General features: G+C 44.5%; 1 protein-coding gene across 2 annotated transcripts; it reads right to left on the bottom strand.

Annotated features, from left to right (window-relative positions):
- Positions 1 to 18: 18 nt before the first annotated feature.
- CFAP100 (cilia and flagella associated protein 100) lies at positions 19 to 24,196 on the bottom strand. Of its 2 annotated transcripts, XM_079964552.1 has the most exons (17): positions 23,953 to 24,196; positions 22,634 to 22,767; positions 20,343 to 20,495; positions 19,848 to 19,922; positions 17,074 to 17,180; positions 15,061 to 15,253; positions 13,935 to 14,002; positions 12,761 to 12,924; positions 11,215 to 11,295; positions 10,073 to 10,239; positions 8,224 to 8,404; positions 7,486 to 7,546; positions 5,561 to 5,712; positions 4,526 to 4,661; positions 4,111 to 4,313; positions 2,443 to 2,536; positions 19 to 347 (listed from the first exon to the last, which is right to left on the bottom strand). In XM_079964552.1, exons 3-17 carry the CDS (start codon positions 20,407 to 20,409, stop codon positions 234 to 236), a joined length of 1,863 nt encoding a protein of 620 aa, XP_079820678.1. In that variant the 5' UTR covers positions 20,410 to 20,495; positions 22,634 to 22,767; positions 23,953 to 24,196; the 3' UTR covers positions 19 to 233. The 2 variants fall into 2 exon arrangements, with proteins under 2 accessions (XP_079820678.1, XP_079820677.1); XM_079964551.1 differs by lacking the exon at positions 22,634 to 22,767.
- Positions 24,197 to 24,366: the final 170 nt, after the last annotated feature.

Genomic DNA, 24,366 nt, shown 5'->3' with positions numbered 1-24,366 from the left:
GCTAACCATGGTGGCCTGTTAGATTTTAAAAAAGCAGTTTTATTTACAAAAAGGCAAAACTGAATTGTCCAACTAAAAGCAGTGTATAAGCTGATTTGTAGTCTGTCCTGGATTACTGGGGGCTGTACATGTAACCAGAATGAGGAAATGGGATGAAAGTAGTGAACAAATTATTGATAAAGTGTACTAACTACCAAAACATTTCTCCACCATTTCTTACAGTTTCAGGGCTGTTAAGTAAAGTAGTAGAGTAGCTCTTCCTTTTCCTTGTCTATGAGTCCTTGATCCTCATCTTCCTTTTCTTTGTAGGCAGGAGGCTCAGACCGGAATACCAACCTTCTGCCAGACTAAAAGACACAATAAAGACAGGCATCAGAAGAACCCTTAGTAATTTTCATGTGTGGTGTGCAAATGGCGATATTTAAAACTATACCGAAGCCATAAGTTCTAAGTGTACTTTTTTTAAAAAAAAAAAAATCTAAAAAGTACATCTGCAAAAGCAGAGCCAACTGCAGTATTTGCTCTTTTTTGCTGAAGAAAAAGATGAACCACCACCAGTGTGGTTTCTTCTATGGTTCTCTGAAAGAGCAGAAACAAAAGTGCTGATGCATGTAGCAGCTCTAGAAAGGATGCACAGCTGCACCTTTATCCTTGGGGTGGCTAACCTGTGGCCCTGAAAATGTTGGTGGACTCCAACTCCTACCAGCTCTAGCTAGTATGATGAACAGGCAGGAATGTTGTGTGTTGGAGTCCAGCAACATCTGCAGGATGCTGCATTGTCTTCATTCTACATTCCCCTCTCCCAGAGTATGTGGTGCTACTGCCTCCTAACAACCCAATAACCCTCTGTAGATGGTTCATTATCCTGTTAGCATTTTGCTGCAAATTAAGATGCTGCTGCTATTCTTAGGAGGCATGCAAAAGGGAGGAGGAGGTCTGGAACTAACACTGCTATCAGAAGTTATCTTTGAGGTAGCAACTCTTGCAAGAGAAAGTTGACAAAATTGTCTTGTGCTACAACCACATCTTTTGTAACAGAAAGCACACTCAATAACAAGCAAAGGGCAGATTGGCACCATTCAGCCATATGCCCAAGCTGGTTTTGCACTCACTATACCACTTTACAGCCATGGTTTATTGGGGGAGGGAAGGGTTGCCAAACAGTGTGTCCAACTTTGCATTCCCATTACTTTGGCTCAAGAGGCAGCTTCTCATGAAAGTGCCTTACAAAACAACAGCAGATGGAAAGTGAAAGGTGAGACTGCTCTAAGTGGATGTGATAAGCTCTTGCTTTTTTAAACCTCAAAGATCCTACTGTTCTTAAAATCGCACAGGGTTTTCCACTAGCACATCACAGGGTGATCCAGTGAGCATTGTATACTTGGACTAATGGAGTTTTCAACAAAGACCCCCAAAAGCTGTGTAAGCTTAGCAGTAATGGTGTAAGATGATAGGTCTCTAAAGGATTAATAACTGATAAAGGAGCAGGCAGCAGAGAGAAGCTATAAGTTCAAAGCAGGTTCCCACCGACATTTTTGCAGCCTAGGCCCCAATAAATGGCTGAAGTGCTAAGAGAAGATAACCTGTCTGCTACCAGGTGCTTAAAAAACAACTGGAGGGAGGACAAACATTTGGTCACCTTATAGAAATAGTAAGATCAGTCAATCAGCTGTTCCCAGAACATTTCTATGAAATTCACCCCCCCTTTTTTTCTTATTGGTTCCCAAATTGCTAAAAACAGCTTTGCCTGGTCAGCACAGCTTGTTCTGCATTACAAAGTAAAATATGTAACACCCAGTCAAGCAGATTTCTCTTGTTCATCTAGTAATCTTCGCAAATACAGGAGCTCTGAATATGGAGGCAGAGCATAGCCATATAATTGTAGAGTTGGCAGGGACCCAAGGGTCATCTAGTCCAACCCCTTGCAATGCAGGAATCTCATTTGGCTCGAGCTCCACCTACTGTCATACTACTACACCTACTCTCTCACCATCACCACTGCTGCTTGAGTCCATCCCAGGCATGGGGAACTGCAATCTCTGTATTTTACACACTCCTTGAAAGGAAGTGGGATAGCCCAGAGCGGAGATGTCCGAGGGCCTTCTCAGGCTGTTCCACTACCCTGTGCAAGAACCCACGCTTTTCTCAGCAAGCCTAAAGAAAACTTGTTGAATTGCTGAGTGCTCAACCTCTTAGTAAGTTTAAGTGCACTTGTAGCAAGTGAAGCTGCCCATCAAGTTTCTTTGGGCAAACATCCCTTGTTCTTCCAAGCAATGGGCATATGTAGGCAGTGTTTCAGTAAAAGCCCTGTCCTTTTTATAGCCACCATTTAGTGGAACTGGGCTTACAGGAGGAGACTGAGCAGAAAGGTTTGTGCGCCGGCTGCAATTCTGAAATCAAGTTAGTGCACAAGGACCAGTTGTCTGGAATTGCTGGATTTACCTTTCTCTTAACATCGGCTTGTGCTCTTGCCAGTGCACGCTGCAGCCTCTCTTCCTGTAAAAGCCTCTGCTGCCTTATCTTTTCTTCTCTCATCCTGGCAAAATAAAGGAAACAGATTAAGGGCTAGAAGTACACGTCATGTAAGCCAACTTTATCTGATTAGATTTCTATTAAGCTGAATTAGCACAAGGACTGGGACTCGGGCGTTTCCATGCCATGTGCTTCCATGTACACACAAAAACAGGACCAATCCCCCCCCTTTTTTTTTTTGCTGGCAGCCCCTTAAGAATATAAGAAGCTGTCTTCTACTGAGTCAGACCATTGGCCTATCTGGCTTAGTACTGTCTACACTGACTGGCAGCAGCTCTCCTAGCATTTCAGACACGGCTTCTCTGCTAGCCCTAACTGGAGGCACTGGGCTTAAAAACTGTGACCTGCATGCAAAGCAGATGCTCTCCCACTGAGCCACAGCCCCTTGGCTCTTTATGGGGTGCTGTGACAAAAGCCCCTGTCTATCAGAGGAAGACAGCTGCTACCAGAAGGAGAAAGCGAACAATTGTCTATGCACCTGTGCTTTGAATCCCAGTTTAAAACTGGGCATTGGCACATTCTCTTCTCCAAGTAAATTGAACAGAGGTAGTTCAAAGTTTTAAGTCAGAATCTGCCACAAGTTTCTGAGCTGTGCAGTTGTGGTTCAGCCTTCAAAAATGGGGTGAATTTTTTTCTCTGTGCCTTAATTTTATTTCTCAGGTTGCATTTTTTAAATAAATCAACTGATTTAGTTTTAAGTATGTTTAAACAGTAGGACTGACAAGCAACTAACAGTATCTGGCAGGCCTTGCCTCCTTTGCAGAGACAGCACAGTTTCCATCACAGGTCAAGTTTTCTTTATGTTCTCACTTGGACTGGAGACAATAAGGCAGTATGGTGCCTGCAGGTGCCAGGGTGCTCACTAGTACCTGCAATAGCATCCGTGAATGGTACCCAGGAAAGACGCCCTCGTAAATCCACAATGCGGAAGACGGAAGGTGTGGTCTTCCTGCTCAGATCTTATTTGCACTGGCTCAGTTTCTCCTACATTGAACGCACCTCCTTAAACATGCCCATAGTTATTGCGAGAAGTGAAGCTACAGGGAGCCAGGCAGAGGGCCTTCTCAGTAGTGGCGCCCGCCCTGTGGAACGCCCTCCCATCAGATGTCAAGGAGATGAGTAACTAAAAAACCTTTAGAAGACAACTGAAGGCAGCCCTGTACAGGGTAGCATTTTAATATTTCATGTTTGCTTATGTTTTTATATATGTTGGAAACCGCTCAGAGTGGCTGGGTCAATAATTATTATTATTATTAATAATAATAATAATACCACCACCACCATCATCTACACTCCTGTTCTGAATAAAGAACGAAGAGCTTCTCTCTCTCTCGAGTGAGCATGGTGATGAGGTGCCCTTTTCCCCTTGGAAGTGATGGTGCTGTCTCTCTTCTTTAAATAATAGTAATAATAATCTATTACTTATACCCCGCCCATCTGGCTGGGTTTGTTTCCCCAGCTGTTTTGTATTATGCCTTGGCAGCCATTTTGTGACTGGTGCCCACAGGACTTTCCTCCCCCAACCTCCAAATGTGCCCTCTGCCCCTTCCCCAAAGAAGTGGGCAGCCCCTGTCAGACCTCATCCTTCGCTCCTTCTCCTTGGCCTTCTCGGCTTGTTCTATCTTGGCTGGAGGGATCCTCTCCAGGCACTCGAGTAAGTCATCCAGCTGGTGCTCAATCACAGTTAGCATCTGCAGGGTTCCCAGGTTTGCCTCGTTTTCTCCAATGCAGCGCCGGTAGACTTCCAGCACCTTTCGATGCAAGCTCACCAACATTTTGTCCTGCGGGCAGGTGTCAGTATTAACCTCCACGAACCTGGGACTGGAACTACCACATCCCTTCCACAGCAATTCATCCGGAGTAACACTTCCAGTATTATTCTCCACCAGAGAAAAAGGTGTCTAGCTCCCGTCAGCGACAATCTCCAGGCACATGTTATCTGTTCTTCTCCTGGCCAAGGTTGTTTAGTCATCGATTTAATTCAGACACATACCTGAACGTCAGCTTTGTATTCTCCAAAGGAAAAGACTCGGGATTTGAGTTCGAGGTCTGCTGCAGTCTCCTCCTCTTTGACAATGTTGGCTTGAAGAGTGACTGTAAGCTGCTTCAGTTGCTCTATTTCACGGTCCCTGGTCCAGAAGAAAACATATTTTATTTTTTTTAAAGGAGTTTTGATATGTTTTATTTTCACACCATGTGCTAATCATGTGCAACAACTGCAGGCAGGTTAACTATGAAACTTCACTTACATTCAGCTTCCTAGCAAACAGGTATTAGATAATCTGGATTTTTTTGGCATGAGGAAATGACGTCTCTATTATGCAAGCACGGGAATCCTAATACAAGGTCCTCATGAGATGAATGCAGATCCAGATTTAGGTTTGATGAGGCCCTAAGCTACTGAAAGTAATGGGGCCCTTTATATGTCCAGCTGTCCTTTGTCAACAACAAATTGTCGTTTTTGTTGTTGTTGAATATATGCTATATGGTAATTTATGGACCTAATAGGTATCTAAAGCCATTTGCACATGTTGCCATGCAACCAGTCCATGTAGAATGTAGGCACCCTATATATAGAAATGAGCAAACCAGTGATATTTTAGGGAGCAGGCTAGCAGGCAGGGCCCATTACTTACACCATAGGAACCTACACAACACAGAACACTGTTGCTGTATGTAGGTTTTATTTTTTATTTTTTTTATCTTATAGTTTGGAAATGTACATGCAGGTTTTTTTCCTTTAATTTTTTGGGGGGCCCCCAAGAGAGAGGGGTCCTAAGCTATAGACTGTTTAGCTTATACATAAATCTGGCACTGGATGAATGAAAGTTGCGTGGATTCTATCATAGAGAAACACCCCCTCTCCAAAGTTTAATGGGGAAACTGGTCATATGCTCTATGAAATCTCTTTTTCCAGTCTGTGCATCTCAGAATAGATTTTGATGATATAAATTGGAAACCACTCACGATGCAAAAGCATCTATGTATTGTGCAAATTCACTGTGGGCAATGTCCTTTTATCACTTACATTTTATTCCGCGTATTAGCCAAGGTATGCCGAAGTTCATCAAGGGTTTCCTCTGTTTCCTGAGAATTCTGAATTAGGGACAAGTTTTGTTCTTCCAACTCAGTGAACAGATTCAGCAGTTGGTGTGGATCTGTGAAGTACAACACCGGTTCCTGCAAAGGAAAATGTTAGCATCAAGGAGTCCTTTCTGTTATGCACACAGGAGAATATGCACGACAGGAGAGATTAGTGTATGGTTAACTACAACATGCATGTTCTCCTTTGCTGCAAATAAAATGTGTATCCCAATATGCCTTTGATATATTGAGGAGTTACACCAGGGGTAGGCAAACAAAGGCCCAGGGGTCGGATCTGGCCCACTCACCTTCTAAATCCGGCCCACGGACGGTCCGGGAATCAGCGTGTTTTTACATGAGTAGAATATTTAAAATGCATCTCTGGGTTATTTGTGGGGCATGGGAATTCGTTCATTTTTTCCCCAAAATATAGTCCGGCCCCCCACAAGGTCTGAGGGACAATGGACCGACCCCCTGCTGAAAAAGTTTGCTGACCCCTGAGTTACACTGATGCCTGCAATTGCCCCTCTCATGCTTCGGTCTGATGCCTAAGAGCAGGTCTGGGCCCTAGTCTTGCATTGCTATTATCCTATTGTAACCTACCGTTGCAGGAGTTAGTATGGCTTCTTTTAGTCAGCATTTAATTAGCAGAAACGAGTGGTGGGCTAAAAGGGAGGATCAAATGAGAAACTGAACAGCTGGCTGGATATCCTTTTAAAATAGGCCGAGCCCATTTCTCACACTGCTGCTTTTGTGCCACTGTCACCAGGATAGTTAAGGAATGTTAAGGCCAGTGGTGTCTAACATGCAGACCCCTCAAGTGTCCCAATTTAATTGGGACATCCTGAATTAACAGAAGCTGCCCTGGCTTCTAATACCAATCTGGGATGCTCCACTTTCCCCAGAGGCTACTCCAGGCTGCGCTGTGTCTCTCAGTGTGGTGCGGGCTGCATCTCCCGGTACAGCATGGGGTGGGCAGGGTGACCTTCCTGGAGGCTGTACCAAGCCATGCTGCGTCTCATGAGCAGGAAGCTGAAGACAGCAAAGGGAAGAGAGGAGAGGGGAGGAGAGCGAAAGCAAATGAGCAAGGAAGGGGTCAGTGGCAGGGAGGGGCAAATGACGGATATGGGGATGGGGGGAGATGCCCCAAATTTTTGCCACAAAATGTTGGAGGGTATGCATGTGGATATGAAGACACCAATTAGCCTCGCCAGCATAGTGCAACACTATACAGTAGAGTGGTACCTCAGGTTAAGAACTTCATTCATTCCGGATGTCCGTTCTTAACTTGAAACTGTTCTTAACCTGAAGCACCATTTTAGCTAATGGGGCCTCCCACTAATGTTGCACCACTGGAGCACGATTTCTGTTCTCATCCTGAAGCAAAGTTCTTAACTCGAGGTACTATTTCTGGGTTAGCGGAGTCTGTAACCTGAAGCGTATGTAACCTGAGGTACCACTGTATAAGAAAGGAGCCCCAGATGTCATAGAGCTGGAAAAGCTCAGACCCTGAAACTTAGACCTGCGATGCGGCACCCAGGCTGTCAGAGGCTGTGTCCATTGTTGTCCAGGGGACTCCTAGCAACCACAGGGGTCTTGCTTGGTAACCTTATGCTTTACTGTGTAATACAAACTGTAGTATTATGCCTTATTTAGTCTCCTTAGGCTTTATTTAGCTCAAGGACAAAATAGTTCAGGGCTCTAATTAATTTACACTACATTCCTATGCTCACTTACTTACCTGTGAGTAAGTCTAACTGAGCTTAATGAGACTTACTTCTGAGTAAGCCAAACGAAACACAAGCAGCAAATCCCCATTTTGTAAATCAAAAGGAATACGTTCAATATGTTGGTTTCAAGGTTACTAACCTCGTCGTCGTCATCATCATCAGACGGAATCTCTGGAGTTTCCCTGTCTCCTGCAATGCTCCTGCAAAGGTTATTTCTAAGTTAGATGCTTGCACAACGTGACCATAACAATGGATAACTTGAGATTTAAAAATACAATAGAAATCAGTTTCTAGCCCTGCCCCTTTCAAGAGCTTGTGGCAAGCGATAACAGCGGAAAATAAAGCACACAATGAAAACAAAATACAGTGGTACCTATGGTTGCGGGCAGGATCCATTCCAGAGGTCCAGCCGCATCTCACTTCTGTGCATGCACGGCGGTAGAGAGCTTCTGCGCATGCGCGAGAGGTGAAACCCATAAAAATACTTCCGGGTTTGCCGCTTTCGCAACCCAAAGTTTACGTTACCCGAGGGTAACGTAAGTCGAGGTTCTACTGTGTCGCAATTAACTGCAAGCTTATACTAGCTTACTCAAAAGTAAGTCTCATTAAGTTCAATTAGACTTACAGGTAAGTGAGTGTAGGATTGTAGAGTAAATTGGTTAGTTCCCTTAGTTATTTTGTCACTACAGAAGTTCTCTTTTGTCCTGTGTGCCACTTTTTACCAGCCTCATCACTTCACCAAGAGTTGCCAACCTGGCACCTCTGGGCAGGGCCTCCAGACTGAGCTTTATTTTTTAATTTATTTTTTAAATCACAGGCATGATTGTATGTGGGCCAGTGATGTTGCCTTTATAATTCCTTCCCCTTTTGCACTTACGATCTTTTGCCAAGCTGGGATCTGAGGTTCTGCCTTGAAGACACCTGGCTGAGCCTAAAAGAGTCCCTTCTAGCAAAAACTTGGCTTTGAGTCCTGGAGGAGCTCAAATCTATCCCAGACAGGTCAAAACTGGAATGCTTTGGCAGTGATCGGCTTTTCCTCCTTTGCTGCCAATCCCGACCTGAGCAGGAGAAGGGAATATGCGCCTTAAGTTATACAGACAAATACATTTCATGCAATTGAACTCAATGGGGATTCCTTCTGAGTAGAGGTGTATACATATTTTCCCCCTACAGTTCACAGGACTTTCTGACAGGTAGGTGAGCCTAATGGTGTGTCATGAGAGAGCTTTTATGTAGGTAAAAGTAAAAGTAAAGGACCCCTTGATGGTTAAGTCCAGTCAAAGGTGACTATGGAGTTGCAGCGCTCATCTCACTTCAGGCCAAGGGAACCGGTATTTGTCCACAGACAGCTTTCTGGGTCATGTGGCCAGCATGACTAAACCGCTTCTGGCGCAACTGAACACCGTGACGGAAACCAGAGAGCACGTAAATGCTGTTTACCTTCCTGCCACAGCGGTACCTATTTATCTACTTGCACTGGCTTGCTTCTGAACTGCTTGGTTGGCAGGAGCTGGGACAGAGCAATGGGAGCTCACCCTATCATGCGGATTCAAACCGCCGACCTTCCAATCGGCAAGCCCAAGAGGCTCAGTGGTTTAGACCACAGTGCCACCTATGTCCCTGTTGTTCAATGTACACACCAGCCCTGCCAGGGCCTCACCAGTTGTAGCACCCAGACTGTGAAACTGCCTGCCCCTGGATAGCAAATCGACTCTCCTTTACTGGTTTCAGTCTGCTGTTAAATTCTCCTAGTTCTGCTATGTGCAGTGGTGGTAAATGTTGAAGTACAGGAGCTCAGCAAGAGAGCTCCCACAGCCACGCCCACAAGAAGAGGACCAAATACAGTGGTGTCTCGCAAGACCAAAAGAATCCGTTCCGCGAGTCTCTTCCTTTTGCGGTTTTTTCGTCTTGCGAAGCAAGCCCATTAGCGGATTAGCACTATTAGCGGCTTAGCGGCTTAGCGGATCAGCCAATAAGCGGCTTAGCGGATCAGCCAATAAGCGGCTTAGCGGATCAGCCAATAAGCGGCTTAGCGGATCAGCTGATAAGCAGCTTAGCGGATCAGCTGATAAGCACCTTAGCGGATCAGCTGATAAGCGGCTTAGCGGCTTAGAAAAAGGGGGGGGGGAGGGAAAAAAACACCAGGAACTCGCAAGACATTTTCGTCTTGCGAAGCAAGCCCATAGGAAATTTGTTTTGCAAAGCACCTCCAAAATGGAAAACCCTTTCGTCTAGCGGGTTTTCCGTCTTGCGAGGCATTCGTCTTGCAGGGCACCACTGTAATACCAAATTTATTAGGATCATCTGACCATATAAGGATAGCAGACTAGCAAAGGGTGGTCTTGTGGATAGCATGGGATCAGGAGAGCTGCTTCCATGTCCTTAATCAACCATGTATCATTTATGAAATTCTCTGCAGAAAAAGCTGGGGGAAAGCACCAATGACGTCAGCGGTGCTTCTCCTGACTCTATTGGGCTCTAACAAAAGGCCTTCAGACAGCTAGAATGCAGCATTTAGTATTTAATTAGAAAAGGAAGTGTTACCAATTTAAAACTGCCAACATAAAATAAGAACCCCCTCAAAGTAAAGCAGAGAAGTATCTAGCCTTGGCTTGATTATTTTCCTTATTCCCCAATTCCTTTATGCTAATCTGTCATAAACAACCATAAAATGGGAGGTGCACATGTGCCCAAACAATGGACAGTCCTTTGCTGGGCGCTCTTACTTTTGGAAGGTGCAAAATCTTTGTCAGGTACAATTTTCACCATTTTTTCTTTGTCCTTCATTCGCTTTCTTTCATATTCCTCCCGCCACTCTTTGGGGGACAGCTGGAAGAGGAAGTCCTTGAATACTACATACTCCTGCATAGTGTCTTCAAACCTGGCGATCTCGCTAGAGGAGGAGGAGAAGTTCCATCAGGTTCCAGTCACCATGAACAGAGTCATTTGCAGTCTTCTCTGCCCAGAGGCAGGGGCGGAAGAAGGGGGGGGTGGGCCACCCCGGGTGTCAGTGCTGAGGGGGGTGACAAAATGGTGGGCGGCACTCACCGCAGGGCCTGCAGCGCACATGAGCCACGCGTCTCTCCTGGGAGTGACGCAGTGGCTTGGGCGCCCACAGGCTCCATGCTGCCCCAAACAGTCCTCCCTCTGCCTCCCCCTCAGCTGTAGGGCAGCTAGTGGGAGGAGGCAGGCAGTCTCCTCAGAGGCCCCATGGAATGTCCTGCCCCAGGTTGCCCTGCCCTGTGGGCGGCTGGACCCAACCCCATGGACGGCTGGCCCTGCTCCTGGGCACAGGGCATGCGCCCTGCCCCAGGCACCCAATCGGCTTGCTCCACTGCTGCCCAGAGGAAAAGCTTCCAGGGTTGGACCATTTCAAACCATGTATTTTGTCTCTTGGCAGAGGCAAAGCCACAGAGGGGTCTGCTTCATTTCAGCAACTACTAAACTTTCTACCTCAAAAGAAGACTGTTACATCACACTGCTGCTGTGTGGAACAGGGAAAGCTGTGGAACAGCCAGAGTTGGGCCTCCCGCGTATAAAGGCGGGGGAACAAAACTCTCCCTAAATCAAGTTTTTCAGATTAATCAAATTATTGTCTGCCTCGTGTCATGTCAAAAGTTGATTTCTCACAGATGTGGAATGGGTATTATGTGGTACCAGTTCCACAGACTGTAGTGGTTGAGAGGGCAAGGCGATCGCACAGGTAAGAGGGGCCCCAAGTATATATAGTAATAGTAACACCTCGGCCTGGTAGCAAATCAGCAACCAGTGCAGATATCTTTGCAGGATTGGAGAAATAGCCTCTGGGGTATTACAAAAAATTACTATAACTGACAATAATTCCAAATATTTTCCAAACATTTCTGACCTTTGGATGTTCATCATTTGCGCAGTCAGTTCTCGGATCTCAAGGATCTTTTCCAGCTTGGCTTTGGTTTCCTTTTCAGCGCTAAGAAAAAGGCATCAAAACAACAGTTACCTGAAGAACAGGAGGGGATGAAGCAGCGGTGGGACTAAAGGTCCTTCTCCCTGAAAAGCCAGGTGCAGCTGCTCAGGGAGAGGGAGAGAGACAGAGAAAGAAGCTTCTTCCAGCTTCCTTGCCTCCATGTCCTCCCAGCTCAGCCTTGTCCATACAATGGCTCTTCCGCATGGCAGCCTTATCTGGACTCAGCACTGCTCATGTATGTAAGTTTGCAGTTGCATCTTCAGAATCCCACCCCATATCCTCCATTTAATCCATATTTAGTTTCCACAGGCAAAACTGATAAATGGGCATTGTAAATCTGGATTAAATTGTGGGGTAGGGTGGGAATGGGGTGGCATTTGGATGAGAATGCTGGACCCTGTGGAAAAACTTGTAGGCATGAGCAGGACTGAGTCCATAATAAACTTGTGCTGCCTTTGAGTGTGCAGTCATTGGCAAGATATGTGGGGCCTTTTAAAATCCCACCCATATGCACCTTTCCGGGCATCTTCAGTCTTGATGTGGAGTTTAGTCCCTGGTTATCGGTTTCTTGTTTCCATTTAAAAATAGCTTATTTGCCACAGCATATATTTCAAACATTCTCGTGATCTTAAAAACCATAAAACAACACACCATGTGCTCCAATCTCATTGAAAGGAAGGAATACATTATATATGCAACGATTTGAAAGGTTAAAATGTATACTTCAAGTATTCCAAACTATGTTACCCACCCCAAACACTACCCCCCCCCCATGTGCCTCACTATCTGTGTGTTCAATAAAATTTTCCCCTACTGTGTAGGAGTTTTTCTTTTAGCCTCTTTCTACCTGCAGTTTCCATGTTAGATTCTCCAACAAAGCTGTCTGCCAGACCGCTTCATACCACTTATCCATGGTCAACTTTGCAATGTTTTCCATGTTCTGGCTATGGTCATTCTTCCCGCGGTCAGTAAATGGGTTATAAGATATTTATTTCTAGTTCTTGGTGAGTCCTGACTGTACAAATTAAGCAATGCCAGCCCTGGAGACATAGGAACTGTCTGCCATGTAATCAAAGATATCTTTGCAATGACATTTTCCCAGAATTTTTCTATTTTTGAACACTCCCACCACATATTTCTGTATGCCCCAATAGTGGGACACCCTCTCCAACACATAGGATAGCTGCTGGGTTTTATACAAGCTAGACATCTAGGTGTTAAATACCAGCCATGTGCAATTTTGAGGGCTCTTTCTCTTGTCAATGCCAGAATAGATTTATACGGGGGTTTGATCCAGTCCATTCCATGCGTCTCCCTCAATTTCTAAATCCCAATTTGATTCCCATCATTCTCATTATTCTGGGGAGGGAAATACTGGGGGTATATTGGAAAACACACACGCACACGCGCGCGCACACACACACACAAAATCTAATGTGACAGTATGGAGTCCAAATTCCAGCATTACATTTTCAAGGCTTGTGCAGAATTCCTATCATTCTCCTTCAGAAACTCATCAAACATGGCGGCATCCTTCTCAAGGTCTTCCTCGGCTCTTTCCAGCTTTGCTTCTTCTTCAATGGCCAAGTTTTCCAGCTTCTGGATCTCATCTTTCTTTACTGTTACAGCATACTGGAATTTAGGCCAAAAAGAAGAGAAAAATTACTGGCCCACACTGGAGACTTGCTGAATTGTGTTTGTTACGATTCTTGACTCAGCTCAGCAACCCTTTAAAGTCACGTATGAAAAGAAATGCAATGCAAAAAGATTGCATTATCTCCCCAAAGTCATGTAGGGAGTCCAAAGTCTATACCCCAAGTCCACTGAGTCCCAATCAAATACATTTTCTTCAAGGTAAAATAATTGCTTCCTAGAGCTGGATCAATTCTGTCTGTGGCCTGCAAAGGAGAGGTCATAGGGAACAGCAGATACTGACATAGGATAGGGTTCAACACACCACTGAGGCATGAAGCTCACTGGGTGACTTTGGATCAGTCACCATCTCTTAGCCTAACCTACCTCACAGGGTTGTTGTGAGGATGAAATGGGAAGGAGGAGAAACATGTACACCACCTTGAGATTCTTGGAAGACAAAGGCGGCATATATATGCAAAATAAATCAAATGTCCCCCCCCCCGGGATGGCACCCAGAGCAGACGTATCCCCCCACACCCCTATTCCTCTGACAGTGGTTGCCATATGTCCGGATTTCCCCAGACATTTTTTTTTAGCGATTTCCATCTTGACACTACTTCCAACTGCAGTATTCCGGATATGTCTGGGAAATTCCAGATGTATGGCAACCCTAGCTAATTAAATAAGCACATGGTACAGTCCTTTCAGGATCTTACCACTATAAGATACCAGCAGTAGCCACTATATCTAACTCTATTCTCACATGAAAGTCTCCCTGCAGGAAGAAAGCTAGCATGAACATGTACGATCACAACTGTAACCTGCTCTTCGTCCATTATACCTTCACAACATTCTAAAGTTGGAAACAGTGGCCTGTCCAGGTCCACTCACTGAGTGCCATGACTGAGCAGGGACCTGAAGCCAGCTGTCCCGAGCCAAGCCCATTGCTTTGACTGCTGCCCTCCACTGGCTCAGAATCAAATTCCACCCAAACTGAAGCCATATACCTGCAGCAAGAACATCTGCCGTTTCTGATTGATGTAGTCATGCATGGTCTCTCTTTCAACGACCTGGTCTAGAAAAAGAAAGAAAGGCAGGAGGGAGAGAGACAATTGTGCAAAGTAGAGATAGAACAAGCAGCTGCGAAGCGAAGGCAGACCATGTGCAAAAAAGCTGTGTTCAGAGAGTTTCGAGAATCAGTAACAATTCTCCAAGAAGTTGAGATGTACTTGCAACTAAGAGTCTACAACCAGCTACATCAGGGGTGGAGGAACTCAGGCCCTGGCCTCTAGATTTGGCCTTTGAGACTTTCCCAAGGCTACACCCCTCACTGGCGCAGCTTCACAACCTCCGTGAGCATTATTGCCTAGTTGGGAATAGGCCCTTGAACTCTGAACCTGCTTTTTTCTTTTCTGGATGGAGGACAGAGAGGGTTGTGGGTAAGTATCTGTTTAAATCAGCTTGCTACGTAAAGATGAAACCAGGCATCCCCAACCTTTGACCCTCCAGATGTTTTGGACTACAATTCCCATCATCCCTGACCACTGGTCCTGTTAGCTAGGGATCACGGGAGCTGTAGGCCAAAACATCTGGAGGGCCACAGGTTGGGGATGCCTGGATTAAACATAAATTCAGCATTCTGCCTGCTTTGACATCTAGCCCTGTTCACCTAATGCGGCCCCCCAAAGGTTGCCCAGAAAGGAATGTGGCCCTCAGATTTAAAACAAAGGTTCCTCACCCCTGAGCTTCACGGATATTTCCCCCATAGAGCGTCTGCCCCCTAACCCACTGTTGCTTTTCTCTCTGTGGAAGCAGGTGCCCACAATTCTGAATGGGAAAAAAGCTGGAAGGAAAAGGGTCAAGCACATGGGTGTACGCATGCCCAAACCCTGGGGCACTCCTTTACTAAAGACTGCAACATCCTATGGCTGCTTTCGGTTTGAAAAATGAAACATACTGGAGAAACATGTAGGCAATTGCACATCATGGGTTGTTTTTGCCTGAGGTCTTTTGTTACTGGAGATGTGTCAGCAACTGAGCCTGGAGGCTGAAGCAGTGTGTGTTCTGTCACTCAAACTGCCGTCAGTCTCTTGGTTGTGTCCTGATCTGGACGCTTTCTGTAAAGATCCCTACCTTTAGTGACTGCTATCTTCCAAGAGATGCTTTCTCGGAGAGCTTTGAGGCGCTCTGCTTCCGCAGCCAACTCTTTGTCTTCCGCTTCCTCTTCCATTTGGATTTCTTTCTTGAACCCAGATTGTTTAGCACCTTGCAGGGTGGAGCAGGTCATCTTCTCGTGAACCTTCAAAGTCTTCCTTCGCTCTCGCTCCTAAGGGTAAAAAGGGGGTAGGCTTATTGCTCCATCCAGTTTTCAGTAACCTCCAAGATTGCTTTGAATATACCATATTTCTTGCTCTATAAGACTCACTTTTTCTCTCCTAAAAAGTAAGGGGAAATGTGTGTGCGTCTTATGGAGCGAATGCATGCTGCGCAGCTATCCCAGAAGCCAGAACAGCAAGAGGGATTGCTGCTTTCACTGCGCATTGTGCGTCTTGTGGTCTGGTGTGTCTTATAGAGCAAAAAATACGGTGTGTGTGTGTGTGTGTGGTGGTGGTGGTGGTGGCCAATGGTGACCAACTAGAGGGACCGGTATGAATGGAACCTCTGCAAAAATCAGATCTGACTGCCCAACCTCTAACAGCCAACACCTATTTTGGTTAGGAATGTCCAGACAGCAAATTTTATTAGGAATTGTAGATACCGAGATTCCAAAGGAACAGAAAAGACTCTTTATGTATGCAGCGACCGCCTAACGGATGCTGTTAGCCCAGAGATGGAAAGAAGAAGAAGAATGGAAAATCAAGCTGTTGGAGTTTGACAAAATGGCAAAACTGACCGGAAAGTTCAGGAACCAAGAAGACAAAAGCTTCAAGAAAGAATGGGAAAGATTTATAATTTATCTAAGAGACCACTGTAAACAAATGAAAACTTTAGCAGGATTTTAACACCACTTGTAATGTACCAAAGACTTTGGATAATATGGATAGACCTAAAATATGGATGATGAAATAATACGCAGTTGTAAATGATGACAATAGCACCATGGAGGGGATGGTGGGAAGTCTGGAGATTCATAGAAATCTCTAAATCTGAGTATGTATTTGATATTGTTATAATTTTATACTTTTAAAATTAAATTAAAAACTATTTACGGGGAAAAAGGAATGTCCAGACAGCATAAATTGGTTGTAGACTCAAGCCTGAGCCGATTGTGACAATATAAAGGGGGAAAGATGTCCCAGAGGTGATGGCTCATATGCATTCTCACGTGCCTTGACACCGAAATAGTTCTACTTGCAAAGTCATAAGAACGTAGGAAGCTGTCTTATAATGAGCCAGAATATTGTCAGCACTGAATGGCAGCTGCTCACCAGGGTCTTTTCTAGTCCTACCTGGAGATTCTGGGGGTCGAACCTTAAGATCTTTTGCATCCAAGACACAGAGCCACAGCCCAAAAGATGATCTCAGAACTCAGCGCTGAGCTTCTAAGTCCCAAGACCAGCACTTCAGGCTACCTCAGCGCTGCTGACTTCCAGATTCGGAAACAGCCCTCTCCCATAGTTTCTCCCCAACATATTGGGTATTCTGAGGTATACTGCTTTTGAACATGGAGGTTCTACTTGGCTCTCTTGTCTAATTGATGAGAGATTTATCCTCAATGAATTCAGCTAATGCCCTTTTTAAAAGTACTATAAATGAGTGGCTATCGCTACATTTTAGGGCAGCATATTCTAGAATCTAATTTCGTACTGCACAGAGAGAATTTGATCAGTTGGACTGTATTTTTATGAACACTTTTTATTTATAACATTTGTGTCCAGCTCACTTTCCAAGGAGCTCAGAGCCTCATTTTAGAGATTTCCCTGGATATATGCAAAATCGCTGCATGTGAACGCATTGTTCCCGCAACTTGCTCCCTGATCCTATGGTCTATAATTGTGTTAATTTATTTTAATTTTTTAAAAATGCATTGCTTTGCTCCTTGCTGCCTCTGGGCAAGACAGAAATGTAATAAACAATAACAATAATGCTACACTGCTTGTGGTCAAGAAAGATTTCCTCCAGGAACCTCCTGTGATTGGTACATACCGCTCTTGCCTTTTCCTTCTGCCTGTCTCGCAGCAAGAAGATATCAATATCCGAAGGGATTTTAAACGGGTTCTTGTCTAACTGAAAGTCTGTGGCACGACTAGAAGCTGCAAGAAACAGGAAGTTATAAGTGGGGGGCGGGGGGAACAGCTGCCCTTCAGGGGGAAAAAGTTTGCATGATGTTAATTGGTGACAGTGGCGTAGCGTGGGGGGTGCAGGGGGAGCCGGCCGCACCGGCCGCAACATCTGGGGGGCGCGCTCGCACTCGCAGCTCTCTGCCCCTACCTGGCTCACTCACTCTCTCTCACTGCTGTGCGAATCCAATCCGAGCCGCCGGGTCGCCGCCCACTGTGGAGAGGGGGTTGCCAGGCATGTGGGTTAGGGGGCGCAAATTACTTGCCTTGCCCCGGGTGCTGACAACCCACGCTACGCCACTGATTGGTGATCTGCATGTGTGGAACAGCCACCACAGATGGATGGCACCCCAACACCTGAAAGATTCTGTATTTAATTGCAATGCTGCAATGTTTAGCTGATCGATTGCTTGGATTAAATCAATTTAAACACAGCAACATTTGATGGAGTAGAACTGCATACACCCCCAATTAACAAAGCAGCAGGTTTGTTTTAAAATGGCAACTTTAAAAAATCTAAGAATATCAGGTGGTAAGAACCACCTGAGAAGAGACTTCCCCTTCTCTCACATACAACATTCTAATATTTGTATTTTATATGCATGTAGCATATAAAAACAAAGTATTTCCCCCTTCACAAGTATTGTTTCTCCCCATTTGAGGAAGATTAATCTTTTTTTAAAAAAAACAAAAACAAAAACCCCCAAAATTATTAATGGCTTTTCGCTGTTTTGGAACTACAATTCCCATCATCCCTTTTAGGGCAACTGAGTATTGTTCTTGTTTTGCTTTATATTTGCTGCAAAGTTGGTGCCTAAGCTTTCTTTGCAGGCCAGAATGAGATTGATCCTGACCGTCCTCAAGTCCAGTGCAATTCAGGACCACATCAGACATGCTAATGGAGATGCATTGGGACAGACATGCCCAAGGCGTCAATCAGGATCAACAGATCGATCCTTGAATGGATTTCCTTCGATCACGATATGGCCAGGCAGCCTTTGCTCCTCCCTCGCAGCCGGGGCTCGGCTGCGGAAGGAAATTAGCTGTGCCTCTGCTTGTGTGTTCCCATGAGCTGGTGGGCTGAATGGGGCTTGTGAAGTGGCTGCAGGAGGGAGAGACTTCTTCATCTTCATCATCATTTTATTTGTATGCCAACTTTCCATAGTTGTTTTTTATTTTATATTTTGGAAATGTATATCCAGTTTCTTTTCCTTTAATTTTTTTGTTGTTTTTTTCCCCCAACGATATTTATTGGGGTTTTACAAACAGAAAAAAGAAAGTAATTACAGAATAAAAAGGAAAAAAATTACAAATACAAAAATACGAAAAAAATACACAATACCTGGAAAATAAAAAAAAGAATTAGAAAAAAAGAAAAAAAGAAAAAAATCAATCTTTTCATATCTTATATTTTGTTTACTTGTTTCCTGACCTCCTCACACCTCCCTTTTTTGTATTCCAGTTCACATGGTTAATTCAGCAAATCCTTTCCCTCTTTGTTTTTATCTTAATTCTATATCTTAACATATTATAGCTTCATATTTTCATCTGATTATCAATCCATTTTTTACATACCCAACTTTCCATAGTTGGACCATGCTCAAGGCGGCTTACAACATGACAAGATTTACATAATTACAAACCTAAGAAAAGTCCTAAACAATAAATAAAACATATCAAAAAGTACACAACCAAATGGAAACAATTTCCACATAAATCATAAGATCTAACACCAAAGATACAACAATAATATCAATGTTCAATAGCCTCTGCTTTTGTAGCTGGAGTCAGTCTGCACTCCGCCCTCCCAGGCCAGACTTGCGCCTTCGCTTGCGGTCCCATGAGCTCTGGAGCACATGCCTCTCTCACTTCACTCTGCTAAGGAGGCCACCTTTGGCTGGGCAGCCCTCGCTGGGTGCTGCAGGACTGCACTCGTGTGGCGGGGAGAGGGTGCAGCATTCCCCCTCGAGAGCAAAGGAAATTGGGGTGTGGGGTGGCGATGTTCTGAATTCGGGATGAGGCAAGATAAAATGACAGTGCCTTTTCTTCCTCCTCCATACAGAGCAACCTGTGGCTTAATCAGCTGTCGCCTCCATTTGGGCAATACATAGAAGGCGGAGACTGAATCCACCGTGAATCTGTGCTAATGAAAGAAAGGGTTTTTTTCTGGCCACCAACACCTTACCCCTCACAGCAGTGGGAGAGTGTGGTAGATCACTGCCAGTTTTTAATGCTGAATAGTAGATCACAGTCTACTTGAGGTCGGACACGCATGCATTAGGGTATCTCCACCTTTACTCTCTCTTTCTCTCCAGGCTGCTTCTGGACTTGTCTCCATTTTGCAGGTGGGATTCAGGTTGTGTAACCAAAGGCCACACTCAAACCATGCATTTAAAGCACTGTGGTGTTGCTTTAAATGGCCATGGCTTCCTGCAAAGAACTCTGGGAGCTGTAGTTTGTTAAGGGTACTAAGAGTTCTTAGTAGACCCTTATGTCCACCTCCCAGAGCTACAGTTCCCAGAGTTCCCTGGGATAAAAGGTAGAAGGGGAGCTACGCCAGCTTGAACAACTTAATAGGAAAACTGGAACATATATGCAATTATAAAACAGAAATAATAAAAATCTGCAAGACTGTCTTACCTAGTTTTGATTCACCTGACTGAACTGAGGGAATTGTAAACACATCCCCAACTTGCCGAGATGTCAGTCTTTCTCCTGGAACAATAAGAATCAACCCCACGCTTAGTCATGGATATCTCAGGAGTTGGAAAAAAATACTTGAGGTTTCAGGAAGTGAGGCTGTGCGGGTAATGCTTCACATTTTGGAACTAATGCTCAAGTGATAGGACCTGTATCATGAGGACTGTGCAGATCAGTAATGGCTAACCAAGTCCCTGTGGGCTTTATTTAGTGCTCCAGCTTTCTTTCTATTCCGTCCCTTTTTTTAAGTAGGCCTTGATAGAACCTTAGATATGAGGCAAAATGTACAGACATATAAATATATATATCCCACAAATGTCTACGTCCTGGAGATTTCTGTATTCTTCAGAAGCTCCTCAGATTACGACATGAGTTTTCAAACCAAACGGGCCAAGCCAGTTAACTAAAGTGGTGAGAAAGAAAGAGAAAACTTACTGTAAGTTGCTTCAGAGCTCTCTGCATTCAGAGATGTATCTGAACGAGCAAAAGAGACTACAGACATGTTGGCGACGTTCTGCCTTAATAAAATACAGGGTAAGGTTTACACTGGACGTTGGTTTCCCCCAAACCGTATGCTGCGTTCACTTCCTAGAACATAAGCAGAAAAACAGAATTGATGCACCAGGCGAGTGGGGAAGAGCCAACTGCACCTATGTTGCTCAGTCTCTGTAGGAAAATAAAATAAAATTGATATATAAATATTCAGAGGGACAAGTAAAAACTACTACTGAGGCTGTGTGCACACTATATATTTAAAGCTTATTCAAAGCTCATTTTCCCACATCAAAGAATTCTGGCCACTGCAGCTTACCTCTCAGAGAACTGCAATTCCAAGCAGCCTTTAAAAATATAAAGCAGTCTAGAAATGAAATGAACAACAACAACAACAACAACCCTTTACAAACTTTAGTGCCCAGTTTTTTGAGGGAGAAAATGTTTTTTTAATGTGCTTTAAAGGTACATATCTTACACAAGGGCACTTCCAGACAATCTGCTTATTGAGCATTCACCCTAATTAGTTTGCAGGGAGATTAAATGGCATTGGCTATTTAAGGAGCATTCATTCGGATGAGTTTGTGGGGAAGTTAGATGGCATTGCATGGAAGCATGTATTATCCCTCATATTTCTGTGCATTTCCTCATTGCTTCTCTTATTTCAACATGTCTGATCTTTTGGGGAAGAGGGTTGGTCGCCCAAGACCTCCCAAACAACTACAATTGTGCAGCCTGAATTTGCAGATATGTGATTGAATCCCACCCAAAAATAGTGACTGTCTGGAAGCACCCAAAAACATTAATCACAAAAAGCCTGAATAATCATTTTAGACATGTTAATGGCAAGCTTAAAAGGATCTGATGCACTGCAACAGAGATTTGGTTTCAAAGGTTAGGTAGGGGCCATGGGTAGTCATGTTCATTAGGCAGTGATTCCCCAGCCTTGTTGAAGGGACCACCACAAAGTCATTTGTGCCATCAGAGCCAAAGTCCAGGGCCCCACACAGCTGAATGAACAGGAGGACCCAAAATTTTTAAGATTGAGGGAAAAGTTTCCATTAAGAAGTTTTCCCATCTCAAAGAAGCAGAGAAAGTACAATTTTTCCTCCCAAATATGTAAAATTGCAATTTGTTTCAGCTGAGGCAATTATTCTTCCTGGTGATTAATTATTATTACAATATGCGCATATTTAGTTTATACAAGCACTTCCAATGAAACATTTAGGAACGGTCCTTCTTAATGAAAAATCACATGCAAAAAAATTCTGTACTTCTTTCAATACTACAGTATGACCAATGCCCTTAACTTCTGTTTGTTTGTGATGCACTCATGGGCGTAGCCAGGATTTTTGTTGTGGTGGGGACAGAACTTTGTTGGAGTGCAGAACCAACATAATCGGTCAGTTAGATAAGTATTTCTATTGTTTCACTTGATCCAAGGGGGCAGCTGCCCCCTCCGGCTATGCCCATGGATGCATTTGTTGGTTTCTGCTCTCTTCACTGTGCAGCGAAGTGCTTATCACGAGACAGGTGTTTACATTCCACAGTCTGTGCTGTTGGGTTTTCTCACGGGAAAGGAGACTGGATGTGACGTACACTGGTTTCCTGTTTTTCACTGTTCACACAGAGTTCTCTCCGTGCTTTAGAGGAGAGAGGATGCTTTCTCTGCTCCGGCAGAGGCAAGATGTTTTTCTGTAATCTACCAGCTTTGAAGTGTAAATAAAGTAATATAGAGTATGTGGCACGTACTCCTCATCATTCCGCTGTGCTTGGGACACTGCAAATTAACAGCATTATGCACTGTTTTATATTGTAGTGATATCTGTGTACCAAAAGTGAACTAAAATATTATGGGGGTGAAACTTGCATGCTCATACAGCTACAGGTCTTATCTTTCCAAGCTATTTGAATTGATTCAAGTTAAGTCAGAGAAATGGAACAAAGTTCCTGATGAAATATACATAAAGTCTTTGCAGGACCTGAACTACAAGTAAATCACTACATCTGATAGAACCAATCCTATAATTTGTGGGATATAATTAATTTTCAAGACTAGCTTTGCATATTATAATATTTTGAGGTAATTCTTTAAGATAATAATTACTTAACAAACAGTAGCATTGCGAGATTTCATACAGCACACAATCCAAATCAGGTTTACAGGGAAGGAAGTCCCACTGTGTTCAATGGGATACGCTGCATGATCTTTGTTTACCCAGAGATAAACCCACTCTTTCAAAGGGGCATGTGATCATAGAAGCTGCCTTATGCTAAGTGAGAAAATTGATCCAGCTAGTTCAGTATTGTTGACAGTGACTGGCAGAAGCTCCCTAGGTTTTCAGGTGAGGGATATTCACAGCCCTACCTGGAAATGCAGAAGATAGAATTGGGGGTTTTCTACTGGTAAAGGATTTAATCTACCATTGAGCTACAGCCCTTCCCCACAAATGTCACTTAGGGCATAAAAGGTAAAGGTAAAGGTACCCCTGCCCGTACGGGCCAGTCTTGACAGACTCTGGGGTTGTGCGCCCATCTCACTTAAGAGGCCAGGGGCCAGCGCTGTCCGGAGACACTTCCGGGTCACGTGGCCAGCGTGACATCGCTGCTCTGGCGAGCCAGAGCCGCACATGGAAACGCCCTTTACCTTCCCGCTGGTAAGCGGTCCCTATTTATCTACTTGCACCCGGAGGTGCTTTCGAACTGCTAGGTTGGCAGGCGCTGGGACCGAGCAGCGGGAGCGCACCCCGCCGCAGGGATTCGAACCGCCGACCTTTCGATCGGCAAGCCCTAGGCGCTGAGGCTTTAACCCACAGCGCCATGTGCATAGGGTGCAGCTTTTCTTGCAAGTTAAGTCCGTATACAGTCACAGCCTGCTAACTTCCTTTTAAAAAAGCAAACTAATCATATTTAACCAGTTGCAGAGCAGAGAAATTAAAGATGCTTATTCAGTATAGCCTGCTCTTTCCCAAAAGCTCAGCCCAGGTTACAATGTAAAAATCTTAAGAAATGAAATAGATTGCATTGCCTTCTAAATGCCAAACTGACAAATGTCAAGAGCAACCTGAACCCCCGAGGTCTATAATTTCTCCCTCCCTCAGAAAGGTTACACACACAAAACATAAACATTAAAATATTGGTGCTTTGAATGAGCAGATTGTCCTTAAAAGTACAAATATATAAATCAGCCGTCAAGAGCAAAAACAGCAACTGGGCTGAGAAAACACTGGAAATATTTTTAAACCCCCTGACGGGAATTTAAGAGGCAGATGAATGACCATAGATGTAAATATTTTGGAAGGGAAACTTATTCCACAGGCAGCTGGATCTTCAACTTTAAATATTTGCGGATGTGTGTGCCTGTGTAATGCTACCGCTGAGGAAAGTCCACAAGAGTTTAGTTTCTTTTGAGGATATGGTATGCTTCCACGAAAGTCACAGTAATTCTCCCCTAAAAAACATCCATTTAGCCTGCCGACTTCCCTGCTTTCAGACAACTCAGAGACCTATCTCTCACCAATGCATATAAGGTTTAACAAAGCACATAGCTCACCCTGAATTCTCAGTTGCGACTGGAGGAAAACAACAACACCGTAAGTGAAAAATACAAGGAAGGAAAACAAAGTTCAGATGTGCCCCATTTAAACGCTTCATTGAACTGCAAGCAAGAATCTTCGGCGTCTTGAAAGCCCCTTTGGCCAGCTGCGTTCAAGCGCAGCTGCACTTCTGCACCAGAGACACGATTTGGTGTCTCGACGTTCTGCCTTTGCCATTGTTCTCCTATATTGTTTACGTCGCCAAGGCAACCATTCTCTCCCGTTGCCGGGAGATGCTGACGTCATAAAAGGAAGAAGCGCCGCGTCGTTCCGGAGGGATGGTTGGCCAACCTGGGCAGAGGGGTGCAGCAGTGGAGAGGCAGGCTTCGAATTGTAACAGCCCCTTTTTATAATAATAAGGTGGTAATACT

Source organism: Podarcis cretensis (genome assembly GCF_951804945.1).
Source record: "Podarcis cretensis genome assembly, chromosome: 2".
NCBI classification, from domain to species: Eukaryota; Metazoa; Chordata; class Lepidosauria; order Squamata; family Lacertidae; genus Podarcis; species Podarcis cretensis.
The sequence above is the reverse complement of the archived record's forward strand: the minus strand, read 5'-3'. Positions and strand labels throughout refer to the sequence as shown.